This window comes from Solanum dulcamara, chromosome 6, assembly GCF_947179165.1.
Source record: "Solanum dulcamara chromosome 6, daSolDulc1.2, whole genome shotgun sequence".
NCBI classification, from domain to species: Eukaryota; Viridiplantae; Streptophyta; class Magnoliopsida; order Solanales; family Solanaceae; genus Solanum; species Solanum dulcamara.
The window spans coordinates 28,947,274-28,966,679 of record NC_077242.1 but is presented as its reverse complement, the minus strand read 5'-3'; the positions used below and the strand labels follow the sequence as shown (position 1 = coordinate 28,966,679).

Here is a 19,406-nt window from a genome sequence, read left to right as displayed (position 1 = left end):
TTTGACTTGGGGTTATCGTGACTTTAGCTGAGGCAAGTGGAATTCTAGCATTTGTTAAGTATGTTGAATCTTGTATTATCCTATGTGAATGAATTAGGGTGTATTGGATTATTGGATTGAGTTGAAATTATATGATTTAAAGTGTGATCGTGGAATTCGAATATGGACAATTGTCTAAATGTTGTGAATTATGAGATCTTGATTTATTATGTGATTATGGACTATATGACATCATATGTGAATATTTATCATGTTTCACTCATCACTTGTGCATATACTTATTTGTGTAGGTTGAGAAATGGTATGAGTGAGATACTAGATATTGGGACCGAGGTTTCTACCGGATGAAGTGATTTGTCGAGGTCTCTTCTGATAGATATTGGTCGAGGTCTCTTCTAACAATGATGATTGATACATGGTCTATGTGACCCCATCGGTTCCGATTTGAGGTGATCAGCGAATGTGTATCGTAGGACAGACATGCATCACGATAATTTGACATTGCATTTGCATCTCTTTCATCCTGTGACTGTTTAGGAGTGAGATTTCCAATGTATACCTGAGTGCGGTGATAAGAACATATATGTACTTTCTACTTGTGGACCGCCTAGTATTCTAAGATAATTGTTGTATAAACTGTATAGACTAGGTTGTCTGATGTGGTTGTGATGTCAGGAGTACCTGTGTTCCGCATTGCTTTACTTAGGGTTTAGTTTCTATTTTGCTGAGTACTGTGTTGTTGGTGCTCACCCCTTGCTTCTACATTTATGTAGGATCTCAGCCCGGTACCTTCTGCTCTTAGTACTTTGGTTGATTGGGCCTAGCCTTTGGACGCATAAGAGGTAGCAGCTTGTCTTCTTCATCAAACACTCGCCAACCCATTTATCTTATGTTTAGTTCTATTTGAGGACTGAGACATTTAGACTTGTATCTTTTCATTTCTGTTGAGATAATGATTTGTACATGTGACACCAAGTCTTGTGGTTTAGAATTTTATTTATTTTATTTCCGCTTATCCTATCTATATCATACTAGACTTTACCTTTTCGCTTATTTTGAATTGTTCAAACTCTTAGGCTGACTCGCCTTGATGGGTTAGGCGAGTGCCCTCACACCCTATTTCGGATCGTGACAAATTTGTTAAAGAAATACATCAACCCGCCCCACACCCGACATACACCCCTCGTTGTTGCCATCCCTACTTGGGCCCACTAATTTGGCAAAAATTAGAATGGGAAACTTACATAAATATATTATATTAAGAAAATATTTATCATTTATAGCAATAATATTTATTTTACTAGACACTTATAATACATATTACCGAGAATAATTTATAAAACTCATATAATACAATTTTTATTCATAAATAATATATTTATCACACATTTTAATAAACTTATAATACATTGTGTCAATTTCTTACCAAACAAACATAATACATTTTAAAACACTTATAATACATTTATACTGCATATATAATTTACTTTTAATACATGATAGATATATCATACTATTATTAAATATTGTTATAAATAATAATAAATAAAAAAATATCATTAAAATCAATAATTATTTATTAAAAGTGTTCACCCATATAATTTTTTCAATTAGAAATGCAGGGAAGAAGCTTCGACATTTTATAGATTTGACCCTAGAGGAAACAAGTGGTGCAGTTTTGCTGAAACTTATGAGCCGCTCAATGGAACCTTTACTATTATTAGCGCCCAGAAAATGCGTCCCCAAACCCAAAATTGAAAAAGAGAATCACTCTTGGATGGCTTCTCTGCTGAACCCACCTCTCACACTGCCTCAGAACAAGGTGAAAAAAACTCTCTCTTTGAAATACATATTCATCTTTTACTCAAATAAATTGTACTTTAATTTGAAAGCTTTCTCTGCTCTAAATAGTTCGTCTTTCTTTTGGCGTGACACATTTTTTTTATCAATATCCGGTTATCCAGAAGAGAATGCCCTAATGGAATGGGCGAGGCCTATTCTCTTCTCTTCTCGTCTAGTTCCTAGTTTCTAAGCTTGTTTAATTGCTTGCTCAAACAAGTTATGAGTAATCAACCTGCTATTAGTACAAAAATCTGCTAGTAAGCTCTATTTTGGAGTAGATAGTTTTTGGGTTTCTTTCTTGGAAGACACTACAACATCCAAGGCCTCATTTTACTAGCAAATTGGTTATAACCTTAGTGCAATGGTTTACTGTCTCAAAATATAGTTTTAACCCTATTAAATAGGCCTTGCTTTGTTAGATACACCTTCATCTTTGCAAACTAATCATTGATTGATTATAAGGTTTTTGTCTAATATCTGAGATAATTTCCAGATTAGATGGTCCCCAGTGCTTTGGTCTAGTGGTAAGAGCTAAACTTCTAATGTGTGAGTTAGATGCACCTCATTGAGTATTTAAGTGGAGAAGGTTAGAGGGGCGGACCCATCATCCATCGAGTTTATACCCTGCATTATTGGGATTTCTGACTCACCAAAAAAAATCAAGATTAGCTAGTTCTTCCCCATTCTTTATCAGTTGAGTCTCATTTTGTCATTCACAATTGTAATTAAAGAGTAGGAAATCAGAGTTAAGTCCTTGATCAAAGAAAGAGAAACAGGAAAGAAAACAATGTTGGCGTCTCGTTTGTTACCAAATTTAGATTAGACAATCTTAAAGCTTATTTATTTTGTGCTTTATATGTTGCAAAGCTTACGACCTCCAAGACAGTTTACTACTTTCTATGTAATTGGAGATAGAATTGAATTCTATTCCATTGTGTTTACTGTTTTTCTTTCAGTTTTTTGTTTGAAATAACATTATATGATGCTTTTAGTTATGCTATACGCCAATCACACTTTGTATTTTCCTACTAATGGATGGCTCAAGAATTATATAAAAGGCAGCTTCACCTGTACCACTATTGATGGGTTTTGTTCATTCTTTCTTTCACTTTGATGGTTTTCCGGATATGTTCTTATAAACCCCTCCCTATATTCAGCTGAACCCTGGGAGTGTCCTAGCTGTATCTACTAGTGGAATACCAAACAAAAATTTTCAACCATCTTCAACACGATGGAGCCACAGGCGTTGTTTGCTGATGAGAGCTAAACCATCGGTGAAAACGGATATGCTTGCAAAAGATTCTGTAGGCACCGACGCTGTTGATGATAAGGGTGATCTTTTTTTTTCCATCTTATTTTCTCTTAAGAAACACAGAGTCAAAATTTTCATTGGATTTCTCTATATTTCTCTATATCTTCCTTCAAGAAATAGCTATTGTTGAGGAATCCAGGAAATCCTTTGTGTTCCTTTGGTCATGCATGCAATATAGTACTAGCTTCGTTACTGTGTGAAGAGAATAAGTGAATCTGTTCCTACTTTTGTAATTTTAAATTTGAATAGACACAGACAAAAATCTATGCTAGTTTGTCGTACACAGACAAACTAGCATAGATTTCCAAACTAGTTTAATAAATATAAGTTGGAGCTGTGATATTCTTGTTCAAGTGTTTGATACATGTACAGTGACCATAATCTATTAATTGTTCAGCTTAAGGGTAGATAAAGTGACATGGTGAATACACATTTTATTGGTAAATTCATACCATCTTTCAAGGTCTTAGTTTCATATGGGTCAATAGGTTTACACTAGAACACTTTCACATAAATTACTTGATCACCGAATATAGAATGGGAAGATTGTTAGGCCAAACTGGTCTTCTAAAATTTTGTTCGCTTGATTTTGAAGTATTGTTTTGATTTAGTGCAGATTTTGGAGTTGTTTGCATGCACCACGTTGGAATACTATGTGAAAACCTTGAGAGGTCATTAGACTTTTACCAGAATATTCTTGGTAATCACACTTTACTTTCTAAATGAATGACTAAATTACAGTGAAAATACATAATTTCGTAGTTCTGAAAGTTCATGGATTGATCAGGACTAGAAATAAATGAGGCAAGACCACATGACAAGCTTCCCTACAGAGGTGCTTGGTTGTGGGTGGGTTCTGAGATGATACATCTAATGGAGCTTCCAAATCCGGATCCCTTAACTGGTCGGCCTGAGCACGGGGGCAGAGATCGTCATACTTGCATAGCAATTCGCGATGTGTCTAAACTGAAAGCTATTCTTGATAAATTTGGTAATTCATTTACCTTATTCCTGTTTCACCTTCTGACTTGAAAATGGTAAAAGAAAAAACTCTTGATATATGTTCCGCTCTTTGTTTTCCTTTTCAGGTATTCCCTACACTCTTAGTCGCTCTGGGAGACCAGCCATTTTCACTCGAGACCCAGATACTAATGCACTAGAATTTACTCAAGTTGATGCTTGACAGGAACTGGACTGCTTGCTCTCCAATTTGTAATCCTTATATATTTAAATATACAACTATTGTGAATATACGTATAGGGGGATATTCAACAAGTGGAGTCAAATAACTCTTTGAAACACTTCAGTTATTGGTAGAGTCAAATAACTCTTTGAAACACTTCAGTTATTGGTAGTTATAGCTTGTCAATCCCCAAAAAGTCATGGGCTGTTTATATGATTTGAACGTCTGTGGTTAATACAATTTTCACGTACTATTTACTCCTATTGAAATATGTAATGATCTTGAAGGTCATTTTTTAAAATTTCTGTAAAATTACAATTTTACCCACTCTGATAGTTGTTCAGAATCTTGATTAGTTTATGAGGTTAGAGTTGAAATCGGATCGAAAAATTGAGATTTTTGGAAGTTTTTGATTTTTGAAGGCTTTTGAGTTGGAATAGGTGATTTAGTTGTCATTTGGAGCTACGAGCCTCAAAATGGATTTTCGTCGATTTCATCACCTCTAGAATGCAGAATTTGCTAGAAGTATTGACTTTTTTAGATCCAAGGTTTTTATACTGATTTGAACTCTCGAGTTGCGATTTCAGTGGAAGTTAAGGACAAAGTTTGACTTTCGTCAATATTTGGAGTTTGAATGCTCGAATTGAAATTCCGTTGATTTCGTTGGTTTTAGGAGATGATTTTAGGCGTGGTAGAGTTTCAATTTATTTTTCAAGGGTTCCGAGGGTGTTTTGGTCTTTTTGGTGAAAAGTTAGTTAGTAGTTGCTTTAATGGGTGTCGGGTCAAGGAGATCTCGGACTTGTATTTCGATGGTTCTAATGAGTCCAAAACATGGAACTTAGTGGGGTTACATATATGGTTTGTGTGCACGGGATTCCGAACGAATCTCGTGGGTGCATTCGGAGACTTCATTTCTGTTATTGTTGTTGTCACTGATGGTTCTGGTGCCCTTATTCGCGTTTGCTGAGCCTGCGTGCGCGAAGGGTCGTGCTGCCTAGACTTCGCGTTCGTGGGACCTTGGCTTCGTGCGCCGAAGGTTGGTTGTCTAGCCTTCATGGTCGCGAGTCCTTGGCTCCGTTCGCCAAGGCTTGGGGGTTTGGCCTTCCGATTGCAGAGCCTTGGTCGTGTTCACGAAGAGCAATTCCTGGCAAGACCTTTTCATCCTCCAAAATTGTGATTTCTTTCCTTTTCACCATTGTTGACCTTGAGAACTCATCTTGGGCGATTTTTAAAGAGAAATTTCAAGACCAAAGTGTTGTGTAAGTATTTTTAACACCAATTCTTCATTTATTATTTTGTGATTTCAACATCAAAATCAGTCATTTCAAATCCAAAGTTGAGGATTCTCTCATGAACTTTGAATTTAATATTTTGGTCAATTAGAGTGATTTCTAACTTGTTTTTGGATACGACTTCGCATGTGAGTTCCTAATTTCATGGGAAACATATTTCCAATAAATTTTTCCATATTTATCCTTAGTCCTCGAATTGAATTTTTGGGTCAATATGGATCCGATTTTCTAAAAATATCAAAATGGGTATTATTGTCCATGTTCTCTTATAAGGATTTTATTTTTGAATAGATTGTGTTGATTCGGAGGCTCGGCGTAAAGGAAAAGCTCAAGTGCCAAGTTGGATTCTTCACTTTAAGAAGGAAATTACACCATTTCATCTCCTGTTGTGTATTTTGACCATGAGTGGCCTTTGGATGTTTATTATGAATCTTCATTGATGGTATGTTTTTGACTGATTTGGTTAGCTTATTGAGGTTAAATGTGTCATCTTCTTCTATGTATTTGATCATGCCTATTTGCATTAATGCTGAAACTTTGTTATGAGATGACATCATGAAAAATTGATTAATGATTGATATTGCCCATTGAGTTCTTTTATGAAACTCGTATCCTTTTATGCCAATGAGAAATAAGTCTAGCGAGTGTTTTATGTCGATGAAAAGTAATTTCGGTGAGTGTTTATGTCGATGAAAAATGATTCCGACAGATATATAGACCTCGCGAGTCACCCATGGGTCCTGACTGGCCGATGAGCAGCGGGTGTGTATCAACAGGATAAACATCCATCATTTTTTTTGACATTGCATTGCACCTCATTATCGTTGATTGATGTATGGGAGTGAATTGTTATTATCGCGGTTATTGAATTGGGAAGTTGAATTGTTATTGTTGAAAGTCTGATGGTGTTACTTGTTTGTTGAGTTACTTCTTTTCTGTTATGTCCTTTGTCACTATTGTAATTGCTAGGATGGGCTGGATTCTGGTTTCTGCGTAGTTTATAGTATTGGAAAGTTCAGATGGTGTATTAGGGTTAATGGTGTCCGGCACCACTTTGTGTTAGAGTCAGCTAGTGATACTTGTTGAGTACCCGTTGTTGTTCAAATTCGATGATATGATCTGCTAGTTGATTCAGCATACTTCACGTATCCTTTACTCTATGTCCTTAATCTATTCTAGATATGGAGACATTCAGACTTGTATTTTGAATCTATATTATTATCTAGTCGCTTGTACACGTGACACCAGATTTTGGAAAAGTTTAATTATATATATATATATATATATATAATACTTATGAATTATGGATAATATTGTTCTTAGATTCTTTAGATTCTTTACTTTCTCCTTTTTTCGCAATTACCCTTGTGGAGGATCATTAGGCTTACCTGTCTAGATGGAATAAGACAAGTGTTATCACACTCGGTTTTTGGATCTGACAAAATAACACCATCTGCAAAGCTTTTTGCCACAATTCTTGAACTATTCTTTCTGTTATCCATTTCAAATTCCACCAGACTATCTATTCTTCAAGTATAGTTATCCTATATGTAGCTGCTTTAGAGATATTACTGAATAATTCGTGAATCACTACAAACTTTTCAGTACCAGGTTATGTCCAAAGTATTAGTACACGTTTGTCTCCAAAAGTTTCTTTGCCAAGTTCATCACTGTCACTAAAATGGGAAGTTATTCTCGATTTAGCCTTACTTCCAAATGATGATGAATCACCTGTTCAGTATCATTGCATTTGGTGACATTACATTAGCAGACTCGTAAGATTGAACAAAAATATGCATGTTTTTTGTTTCATCATCCCCAGAACTTGGAAAACAATGGCTTATTTCAGGACAAATGCCAAATGCAAAGAAAGCAGTCTACATGTTTCTGGGTTCTCTACTATCACAAGCAATATAATGCTTACAAGACTACAATTGTCGCTACTATACACTTTGAGTAATGTCAATGAACAAGAGCTGCACCTATCTTTTGTTCATTCCAACAATATATAAAATATGTTTGGGTTGTTTTCCTTCCAATCTTTCCTTGAATTGTTTCTCCAGGCCTTATTTAGCTATGATATATGCACAAATTATCGTGTTTTAAATTCAGGCCCCATTTTTAACGTGACCTCCAATCTTGTATAGCAACGTGTAAGGTGTGGTTTGGGGTAAGCATCTTGTGCTGCAATATCTGTTTCGTCACAGGTGAAACGTTATGTCTGTCAACCCATGCCTTTATTGCTCTGTGCTCATACGTAAAGCCATCGGCTGCTATATGTGGCTCTTCCATTACTTCCTGCAAAGATGTTGCAGAATAATAGAGCAGACAGTAGAATGAGATTCACGGTTGCAGAAAAGAGAACTTTACAAATTAACAGATCTCATCGAATTTGAATTCTAACCTGAAGGATTGGACAGAAGTACTGCCTAGGTGTCCTAAGGTTTCCCTCTACCCTGACATGCATCTCTGCAAATTCGAAAAGTTTTTTCAGAAGTGGAAGAACTTCAGTCTCAAGATCTGGTCTATCTCTGCATCTAAGCTTACAGCATTGTAGAGCTATCTTCGATAGCTCCTCTGCTTCAATCAATGGCCAGTCTACAACTGACTTATCAAGTACATCTGCGAGCGAATTAGTGTCTATCGCTTTTTCAAATTTCATGATAAGGCCATTAGGATAACAAGCAGCCAATAGTTGAAGTGCTATTATTCCAAAAGCATACAGATCAGACTTGGGTCTCAGAGTTCCCGTTCTTAGGTACTCTGGATCCATGTAAGCAAAGGTGCCAGCAAGAATGGAGTTCCTATACTCGGTAATACTTTCTGGAACAATATCTGACATAATTTTCGCTAAACCCACATCTCCGATTTTACTCACATAATTTTTGTCCAACAATATGTTTCCTGGTTTTAGATCTCGATGAACAATGGGATCAGGCTTTGAGTTGTGCATGAATGCAAGAGCACACGCCACTTCAAAAAGTATCCGGAATCGAACAAACCAGGGAAGAGGTCTGTTTTTTCCTTGGAAAATGTGATCTTCCAGGCTTCCATTTTCCATATACTCATAAACAAGGCAGCCATTTCCTGGAGAGGCTCCGAGCAGTAAAACAATGTGTGGGTGATGCAACTGGCTTAGAACCTCAACCTACAAATGATTGAATACGTAATTAATCAAAAGTTGGAAGTTTAGCCAGAATGACATTGCCTCAGTTCCTTGAAGTGAAAAACCTACTGGCATGACATAGGCATCTTGTGAGGTACTAAACAAGCTACATTGATATACAAAATAAGAGTGTATTTGACTGTAGCTCTTTAAAAGAAATTGAAAGAGATGAGAGGAATCTATCAATGATATGAAGTCGGAAGTACTATTTTGTGCGGATAATAATGCTACAGAAGTATCTCAGAAAAAAATGCACGTGTTCTATGAACGGCAAGCAGCCATGGCCAAAATGCATAAATATTGAATAGGCAAAAAATCAATAAAGATTGAGGAGAACCTCTCTTAGAAACTCCTCTTTCTTTAATGATGCATCCGAATGTAGAACTTTGATGGCAACAGGGGTATGATCAAGGTTGCCTTTGTAAACTTTCCCATAGCCTCCTTCACCAATCAGCTTAGACTCGGAAAAAAAATCAGTAGCCACCTGAATCTCTTCCCTAGTCAGTCTCCTATACCTGCCATCACATGATAGTAGTGCATCGACAACTTTTTGTTTTTCTAAGGACTGTCGGAGAGCCTTCAACTCTGTTATCTGCCTCTCACAAGCTTCTTCGGCGAGCAACTGTCTTGCTATCTCGACCTCCTTCTCAGTTTCTACATGTTTCTTCTTCAATTCAGCAGCTCTGATCCTTAGGCTTTCTTCTCTTTCCTTGGCTGCATTCACTCTTCTTGTTTCTTCACAGCATTTAGAAGAAAGTAATTGGACCTGAAAGACAGTTAGAGAGTCATGTTCTGATATGTCGATATCAACAGTGGACAAGAATATGGTCAGACAATAGGTATCTTTCCCTAGTGGCTGAGTTACTATACACGTCATAATGTTCTAGCGTCTCTTCAAATGTAACTCAAATTAGGATAAACAAGAACTTGATTCTGACAGACAGCATAAAAACGTCTGTTCATTTCAGTATGAAAGAAGAGCACTCGAGAATTACCCATTTCGAGGTAAAATAAAATAGATCAAGGTTTTACCTTGTTTTGGGCATGGATCAAATGTTCACATGTTTGGTTGTACAACGTTATGATGTTTTGCAACTCTAAGTGCAATCTTCCCATTTCAACATGAATGTCTGACTGCTCAATGACATCAAAAAACTACTTCAACTTACTAATACATTCCCCGGTTGCAAGTATATTATACTCTAATATGATATTGGAATAAGAAAGTACATTATTCAAGAGAAAGCTTGCTAAAAAGAATTAAAGAAAAGGTCAAACTCACATGTTCTGAGTAAGTGGAAGAATGGTGACTCTTGACTGCCTCCAGACCTGCTGCCGATTCTTCTAGATTTTGAATGTATCTTTGTTGAGGACTGATATGACTAGAAGTGTTCCCATGTAAAAATTCTGGAGAATTGAGATGTGTAAAGTCTGCAAGTGATGATGCTCTGCTATGAAATTCCATCGAGGCAAAAGACGCACTGGATTTTTGTTGATTGATAGTATGAAGTTCAGTCTCTGTTTCAGAATAGAAGTACTTGCTGGATGTTAGAAACAACTATCCTGGGAAAGGAAGAAAGAGATGACCAAGGAGATCAAGGTAATGACTGAGCTTTTCTATGTACCAGTAGATAACAAGGGATTCAAGGAATTTTTAACAAGTCCATTCGATGACACCACATAAACATCAAAAGACTCGGGAGCATACTTGAGGATAGCTGATGGTACACCTCCATCCTTCTGTCTCCTGGTTAAAATTGATTAAAAAGTTTGGCACAATTAGCAATTGAAAATCAAGAATCACCATAGTATCATGTGAAAGGTCAAGTTGCTGCCCAAAGATCAAAATTGTCAGATTAACATAACTCAAACTATGGAGATTACGCAAAAACAATTTAATGTAATCATCAAGACAGGACCTCAAATATTACCAGTCAAAATTTCAGTATTAAAAAAAATGTTATAATTGGACAATTAAATTGTTGAACGGTGTGACCATTTCTGATCAAAGTTTAATTTTTTTCGAATGGTAAGCAAATGTTCTATTACTTCACCAGCACTAAGATGGTGCTATATGTTACAAATGTAGCCTGACAGAAAACGCAGTTCCACTACTAATCAGTGAGAGTACTGAGAAAATCTATGAGCTTAGCAACCTCATACATTTTCCATTTTACACCAATAAGCAAAAAGTGAAATGCTATTGTACTTAAGTGTTCGTATGTTTTCTTCCTTACTCCCGAAACATCTTCTATTTCTTTATTTCCATATCACCCACAAAATACTAGCTGAGATGGTTCTCCATATCCACCAATTTGAATTCTTAGATAAGTGACACCTTTTTTTATTTTATATTGCAGTTTGTACTAGTTTCCATAGGTCAGAAATTAGAAAATTCTTTAATGAATGAGGCAATGAAATTCGAACACGTGACGTCTCTGGCTACCATACCATGGAAAAGAATATGAGCATGATAGAAACCTTATAGCAATAACCCATTATCTTATTGAGCACCGTTATACAACAGATATAAGACATTATAATATCCAAGCCATACCTGCCAAAGTAATTGAGAGAGGAAGAGCCCAACACTAGACTAATAATCCCAGCCTGAGCTACATATTTTAGAAGCACTGTTGCAGGATTATCCCCTTCCAGCACCACAGTTTCAACCTACAGGATGTTCAGACATTAGCATATATGACAACAATTCTACCTTAAGATACATCTAACCAACTAAAAGAAGAGAAAGCTTACACTTTTTCTTTTGTATAGATTCTTAAATGGGATAAATATTTCTTCACATTTAGCCCTCATATCCTCTATATACATTTCCACCACGTTATCATCAAGCTCGTTAACTGGAATATTCTCTCCTGCTATAAAATTCACCAGTTATAGATATTACAAACTAGAAGACTAACATGATTGCCACTTGCTGATAGATCAGTTATAATATTAGTACAACCTTTTAAATAGTTCCAATAATTATACATCAAGATCGAACTAAGCAATCTATACAATGGTGTGTGAAAACCGAGACAAATTCAGTCTCAAGTAGTACATGCTAAATACTTAATGTACCTGATCCAATTAGTCAGCTCACTTTCATGAAAAGGCAATTTAAAAAGGTAAACCTTTTTGAATTTCTCTTCCTGACATAAACGACACACATGTTTTTCAAAAAATTTACCACCATAAAGAAAATAGATACCAAACTAAAGTGTGTGAACAAAGTTCTTAATTGGAAATTGAATATTAGCTACATGTAAGTATAATCATAGTCTTAATACCATGAGGCCTCCTGAAAAAGCCTGTTTTGACCCAAGGGGGAACAATATCAATTTATGCTAAAGGTAACTTTTAGGTTGGTTAATCTCTACGTGTGGTATCAGAGTCGATGGCTTGAGTATGGAAATGACTTTGAGAGCTTATGGAAATGACTTTGAGTAGCTCTCATAATTCAGCTCATGAAGAGCTAAAGAGCAATCCCATCGGAGTGATGGCATAGGATGTGTTTATTGCCGTGGCCCATAGTTTGGAGATAGACATAGAACACAAAGATTGGGGCTTCTAGCGGCCATAAAATGTTATGGATGAATTGGTGGTACATAGTGAATCTAAAAATAAGCTCACGAGTCTCGGTGATGGGTCATATGGTACTTAGTTCGAGGAGGAAACTGTTGCTTGTGGGGACAAAGTTCCACATTAGAAGTTGATGAGAAATAGAAACAACATACAAGTCTAATGATACTACGAGAATTTTTTGGAAAAATGGTGAGATTTAGCCCAACACAGATTGAGTCTGGTTAACCCATCAAATTAAATATTCTATCCTTGATTGCGGAACTTTTAGCTCTCTGAATAGCAAAGAAAATGAAACTTTACAACAAAAATAATAGGGTAGATTACACTAAAAATGAATCAATTGGAGATACAATTACTGTATTTCAAAACCCCTATACAAAAAATAGAATATCTTAATTTAGTACGTGGTGAGTATAGTGAACTAATCTAATCATCTACATATGACTTATGAAATACATAAGAGAGAGTTATGAAACAAAATTTACAGGGAGTTGGAATTGCGGTGACGGTAGGCATGACATGAATGAGGAAAAAGCGATGAGCTTTAGGTAACAACTTCTCTATAGCCCACCGGACGGCTCGTTGACTACCCCTCCCTTCGGCGCTCTTAACTGCCACCGCAACGTTGACCATCGCCGCCGCAGCTGACGGTGGACCATCCCCTTCGACCTTCATAAATAAATAAATCCTCAGATAACAATAAAACTATTTTGACGACGAGTGGACCGGGTTAGCTAATTCATTGGCGCCGGTTCTAGACATGTCAAGGACGCATGGAACGTCCGCCCCAACTTTTTTTTTTTTTACTAATAATTCTTTTAATTAAACACTAATTCATTTTATTAGTTTGTTCCTCAAATAATTTGGTATTTTTTTTGTCAGTAATTTTTTTTTCTTTTTTGATTTTTCATCCGGTGTCCATATTCATATTGGCGCCTGATTAAATTTGAATTCATGCTGAAAAATTTTATATTGGACATAAAACGCTCCCTAACAAATGCGACTGACTCCGTACTTAAGGGAACTCAAATCCGAATTCTCTTGGTTAAGGATAAAAGAATATTTACCACTCTACCACAATCCTTATTGATGGAGTAAATATTACTTTTGTGTAAGTTTTATCAAATACATATAGGATATTACGAGTAGAAATATTTTTTTCTGAAAGAAAAAGTTTTGTTGAATAAATATTATTTGATTTGATACGATATTTATTTAAGAAATAAAAGAAAATTAATAACACCTAGTTAAGCCTATCAAACGAGTCGGATCAGTTCCGTTTCAGCCCAATAAAACTCTGACTAGAGTGGCCCAATTTATGTGGAAACAGTGTTTTCAAAGAAAAAATTACGAGTAATTTTTAATAAATAATTATTAATTTTAGTAATAATTTTTATTTATTAATATCTATAGCAAAATATAGCAATGCTATGATAAATCTGTTATGTATTAAAAGTTAATTATGCATGTAGTATAAGTATTATAAGTGTTTTAAAATATATTATGCTTGTTTGGTAAGACATTGACACAATATATTATAAGTGTATTAAAGTGTATGATAATTGTATTATTCATGAATATACTTGTATTATATATTTTTTTATAAATTATTTTCGGTAATATGTATCAAAATGATATTATAAATATATTATAAGTGTTCAATTAAATTTTTTTATTGATATAATTAATAAATATTTTTTTAATATAATATTTTAGAGATGAGTCCAAAGGGATGGAGATGGAGGTGGGGATGGGGATGGGGAAGCCTAGTAAAAATGAATCGAGGCGATTTTGGGGTGAAAGTTTTGTGAGGCATAAGCCCCATTATTTTCGGTGCACGCATCGGCATTTGGGCAAATTTTTATTTTGGGAGTGTTATCTCAAAAAGGCTCTCCTAATTTAAATTAAAATATTACTAAACAAGTTCTAATTTTAATACCAAAAGAAAACAAATTCAACTTGTTGTTTAATTCTAAGTAAAAAACATAAAAGTCCAAATATATTTTATTTTTAGTCTAATTTTGTTCTTTCTCTTCATCTTCTACCATGTAAAGGGAAAAATGATTTGTATGCAAACTATAAAGCACAAAGTCACCATCCTTCATAACTTACTCTAGTTCGATGTTCATTCTTCGTTTTTATTTCTTTTCAAATTAGTTTATAAATTTGTACTCAATGATTTTTCAAAGTTTGATTAGTTTTTAGATGAAGCAATTCTGATTATTTTTTAGTAAATTGTTGATTCTAATTAACGTTTTAAGATCATACAGTTCTATATACTTTTCTAATCTTTTTTTGTGATAAAAAGAAGTTAATTATATTATGAAAAGAGTTACATAGTGCTAAAAGCATTTCCATGTTTGTATTGCCATTGTTGTTGCTAGGGGAAGGAGTTTCGTCCTCCTCCTACTACTAAATCTAACATTACAAGCATGATTACTATTCCCAAGAGTCGAACATTTTAATTTTGACCGTGAATTCGGGCATGAAGTCTTTAATTTTTTTGAAATAAAATTTATATATTCGAAAACTACGTAAAAAGTAGTATAAGTCGCAATGATTGTCAATTTAAAATATTTAAAGGATATATGAAAAAATTATAATCAAATAAAGAATTGTTTGATTTTCGAAATTCGAAAGGTGCCACATAAATTGAGATAGAGGGAGTACAAAACTTTTGACTATGAAATTCATTAGTAGGAGTTCCCATTTTAGGTTCTTCAGGAGCAAATGAGTGCCTCAAACTCTATCACAGGCAGTTCTTCCACCAGTGTCATGATGGAATATGTCCATAACTCATGTTGGTGGTTGTTCAAACGATAGCAGATTGATTTCAAGTTGCGTCGTCAATAAAATGCTTCTAAACGTCGTAGAAGTGTCGGGATACTAGAGTCATTTTCTAGGTCATTACGGACACTACTAAGGAAGAATTTAAGAAATTCAACGCGGACCCCCAGCACCTAAAAAATTCATGGGCTAACACACATGAAAAAATGACAAAATCGCCTAATTCCTGTTGCGTCACCAATAAAATGTCCCTAAATGTCATAAAAGCGCTGTCGGGGCTGCTGGAGTCATATTGAGTCATTCATTTGTGGATTTCAAGTGTATTTCTCTTCTCTATTGAATTCAAGTCTCTTCTTCCTTGGTTAATTGATGATTCAATTAGCCCTTCTTTCTTCTCTTCTCATTGCTTTCTTTCTCTCTATCTTTAATTGTGTTTGTATCAATTTCAATTAAGTTTGACTGATTGAAATCATAGTATTTATTTTCCACATCGATTTGATTTTAATAGTCCAATTAGGATTGTATCACTATTCAACTTGAGGATAAAATACCTGCAATCATCTGACATGTGTGAGTGCAAATCATCATTGCTATTAAGAATTTGGATTACCTTTTGAGAGTTGTTTCAATTCTCATATGTCCTAAGCTAAAGGCTTAAACAACTATCAATCTTTTTAATAAAGTGTTGGTTTGATTGCGTCCTAAGCTTTTAAGGAATCAAGTTCTTTAAGCAACAATGCAAGTATAAAGTGCAAAAAGTTAATCAACTTAAGAATATAACAAGGAAAACTCCATTCTCTTAGGAGTCAAAAATCACGATCCAACTCTCCACTATAATTTTAAGATTCAAAATAAACAAAACAATTGTAAAGATTAATAAAAAATTTAAATTTTAAAAGAAAAATTGGTACCCAACCACCCCTCCTCATCAAAGTGCCAACTAAATTCTTGATGGATAGGGAGTTGTACGACCCCTTTCACAAAAACATGCCTCAATTTGACCTATTAAGGAATTTTCGATCCCAGCCAGTTATTGGAACTAGTAGGCCCTACCTTTGTAATATTTGATGCTAAAGTCTAATGGAAAGTTCTTAATTTGAGGTTTCGATGATATAATGCTTAGATGATTAGATAATAATGGATGAATCGGAATGCAACTGGAAATAGTGAAGGGTATTAAAAAGTAGTTATTATTGTTCATTAGTCACAATAACAATTATTATTGTTCATTGTTTGTTAGGGTAGTTATTATGTTAGTTGTTAGTAACTTATAGCTCTAGCTTCCTTTACAATTCTATAAACAGAGATACAAGACACCTGTTACTGCATTCAAGAATATATGATAAATCTCTTTTCTCTCTTTTCTTTTGCTTCTTCTTAGCTTCTATCTTTGAATTGCCCTAATATAACTATCTTCTTCTTCGAGATTCATCCTTCTAGTTGATATTCTCACATCGATTACTTGTAGTTGAATCAATTGGTATCAGATCCACTAATCCTCGACTAAGAAATCATGGTTGTTCGTGACAAAAATCAAGATAAATCTTCAAAGGAAATGGATGAGAAATTATCTGCAAAAGCTTATGAAAAGCATGGTGAATATGAAAGATAGAAATGTACAAACAAATAAGAAATTAATGGAGATCAAGCAAGGCCTAGGGACTGCCAAACAGAGGGACAAGAAGATGGACCAAAGTAGAGTTGAATCATTTGTGGGTGGAGATAGAGATCAAGGATTTTGCAATGCAGATAGGCATTTTGGTCACAATCCGACCTAGGGCCTAGTCGTAACAAATCGATCAAAACCCCGAAAGAATCCAACCAAGCCTCTTGACATATCATAAGCATGCATAAGCTAAAGTAAGTGCGAAAATAACATAAGAAGAGTCTAAACATGATTATAAAATAAAGAGTAAACTTGACTACATAAACTCCATGACATAGATCCAACAAGTGCCTCTACTAAATAAGAAGGGTGGGAGTTAACACATGTCCCTAGCTCACCCTCAACAAAATATAAAGAAAATCTTAACAAGGAAACAACTCATTATTCGCCCTCGATAGATGAGGACTCACCAAGACTTCGCCAGATAAAAGCTCTAGTAGCCACGTGCGGGAATGTGATCCTCAACCCCTACATTATGAGACAATGTAGGAAACAATATGTGTTAGTAATTTTGAATGTACTAAGTATGAGGGCATGACATGCAATATAAATCATAAGATACAATGATCGATTGAATACATAATAAAGAGGATAAGTAAAGTCATGAGAAAATCATAATGATCAAAGCATTTGAAAGACATGGTTAAAAACATAAAGATCGTAAAGGGAATATACATATGTGGGATAGAATCATAACCAACAATAAGACCATGTGAGCTATAGCATGGAATCCTGATGTCTCCCCTTACAAAAGAAGAAAGGAGAATCTACTTGCCAAGGTAGACTCTACCCCGCTAGGCGGGTCATGTATATATGCTATATGTGGATCCATTAGTTAAGCCATGAAGGCAACCTACGGTGGCACACAATTTAAGATACTTGAGGCTGATACTAAGGCTTTTGGTAGGGCCCCCACCTCAAGGTCCAGTCAGTATTAAGTCAAATCCCACGAAACACATAACATAGTAATGATACTTAGCATATATCATAACTTATTCATAAACTTCATAATACATAGAGTAGCTCATTTTCATGTCATACTTGGAATGTGAGTATTAGCCTTTCAACATTATAATATCATACTTGGATAATTCATGTCATTAGGCTCCTAGGTCACCAACATAGGACCCTAAGTCACCTCTCTTCATAACTTGCATGAAATTCATAACTTAAATATAATTGTAATTCATGATCATCATTCATACTTGAAACTTAGAGTAAAACTCATGTACATAGTCAATTTGAATGAAAACCGTGATAATACTTTGAAATCATTGAATTTATAATCATACTTCATAATATCATCATTGAAAATAGCTTCATTCATGAAAAACCATAATTCAACTTGAAATCATGTAATTCATGAAGAAACATACTTATAATTATCATTTATAATGACTAAAAACATAATTAAAACAACCCAATGTAATTTATGTAATTAGGGTTACAAACCCAATTGAAGTTCATGAGATTTTGAATGAAAATCTTGGGACTCAATTGTCACGCCCCAAGCCTAGGACCTAGACACGACACGACGAATGAGACACCGAGAGGTATCTCTCCCAAGCCTCTTAGCATTTATATAGCTTTTCATAGATAATGACATTTAAGATTAAGTGGAAATAAAAGGGAAAAACCGAGAGTAAGGGGAAACGTTTGAATGAAAACCAAATTAGTCAAACCTTGCTTATACATGTTCAACAATACCTCTACATCATAGACTTGGAGGGGGCTAAGATATGTCCCTAGCTTACCCTTAATCAAAATAGAAATAAGAACCATGAAATGTATTCAAAAGTCTTTACACATTATAAGCTAGAAAGGAAATGAGATGTTGTTCTCGAAATATGGAAACTTACCAACTATGTAACCTTCAACAAATCAACTAGCCACATGGAGGTAAATGTGGGAAAACGCCGATCCCTATATGGTGATATCATATAGGCAAAAGAGTACGCGTTAGTACTTTGAATGTACTAAGTATGAAGGCATTCATTAACATTAAAGAAACATTAGAGTATTTATATCGTATGAAATGTAGTGCAATGCATGCATGATCAATCAAGTAAATAACATTTGAAATCTTCATTTGTATGAAGATGACTATAACCAACATTTAAGACCATGTGACCTATTACATAAAATCCAACATAACCCCCTACGTTGGCAAGGGGAGACTACTTGCTGGGTAGAACTCCGTCAACTTCATTCATTTCTTTAACATTGAGGGCTATTTGTGTATCTACTAGCCTAAGCCTACAAGGGCTCCTATGTTGGCACATAGTTAATAACACAAAGGGTTGCTACTAGAATTCCCTAATTGAATCCCACCTCAATGACCCATTCGGTGCGAAGTCAACACATGTAATAGTTTAATATGACATAAGAACATAATCATTTACATAGCTTTAGATCATCAAAGCATCATTAGGTAGAATAGCTCATAAAACTCTTATTTAATTCACACAAATGAGAATTGACCTTTCACAAGTGAAATACATCATTTCATAATCCTTTCACCATTCTTTTATTTCATAAGACTCCTTTTAATCATAGATATTTATTTTCAT

At 34.9% G+C, this 19,406-nt stretch overlaps 2 protein-coding genes and 1 long non-coding RNA gene across 6 annotated transcripts; 2 read left to right on the top strand and 1 right to left on the bottom strand.

Annotated features, from left to right (window-relative positions):
* The first annotated feature begins 1,658 nt into the window (after positions 1-1,658).
* LOC129893374 (glyoxylase I 4) lies at positions 1,659-4,600 on the top strand. 2 transcript variants are annotated; one of them, XR_008767427.1, is made up of 6 exons: positions 1,659-1,822; positions 3,000-3,174; positions 3,771-3,854; positions 3,942-4,145; positions 4,243-4,434; positions 4,472-4,600. XR_008767427.1 is itself a non-coding variant. In XM_055968892.1 (5 exons), exons 1-5 carry the CDS (start codon positions 1,691-1,693, stop codon positions 4,335-4,337), a joined length of 690 nt encoding a protein of 229 aa, XP_055824867.1. In that variant the 5' UTR covers positions 1,659-1,690; the 3' UTR covers positions 4,338-4,600. The 2 variants fall into 2 exon arrangements, 1 of the variants encoding a protein (XP_055824867.1); XM_055968892.1 differs by having other exon boundaries at positions 4,243-4,600.
* Positions 4,601-4,875: 275 nt separating this feature from the next.
* LOC129893373 (uncharacterized) lies at positions 4,876-6,216 on the top strand. The gene is made up of 2 exons (XR_008767426.1): positions 4,876-5,596; positions 5,921-6,216. It is a non-coding gene; the product is annotated as an uncharacterized LOC129893373 (long non-coding RNA).
* A 1,118-nt stretch (positions 6,217-7,334) lies between these two features.
* Positions 7,335-13,174, bottom strand: LOC129893372 (U-box domain-containing protein 34-like). 3 transcript variants are annotated; one of them, XM_055968888.1, is made up of 9 exons: positions 12,869-13,174; positions 11,553-11,674; positions 11,353-11,468; positions 10,421-10,542; positions 10,078-10,313; positions 9,828-9,929; positions 9,133-9,561; positions 8,034-8,777; positions 7,337-7,927 (listed from the first exon to the last, which is right to left on the bottom strand). In XM_055968888.1, exons 1-9 carry the CDS (start codon positions 13,056-13,058, stop codon positions 7,751-7,753), a joined length of 2,238 nt encoding a protein of 745 aa, XP_055824863.1. In that variant the 5' UTR covers positions 13,059-13,174; the 3' UTR covers positions 7,337-7,750. The 3 variants fall into 3 exon arrangements, with proteins under 3 accessions (XP_055824865.1, XP_055824863.1, XP_055824866.1); XM_055968891.1 differs by having other exon boundaries at positions 11,553-11,671; positions 12,869-13,001; XM_055968890.1 differs by lacking the exon at positions 9,828-9,929 and having other exon boundaries at positions 7,335-7,927.
* Between the last annotated feature and the right edge of the window lie 6,232 nt (positions 13,175-19,406).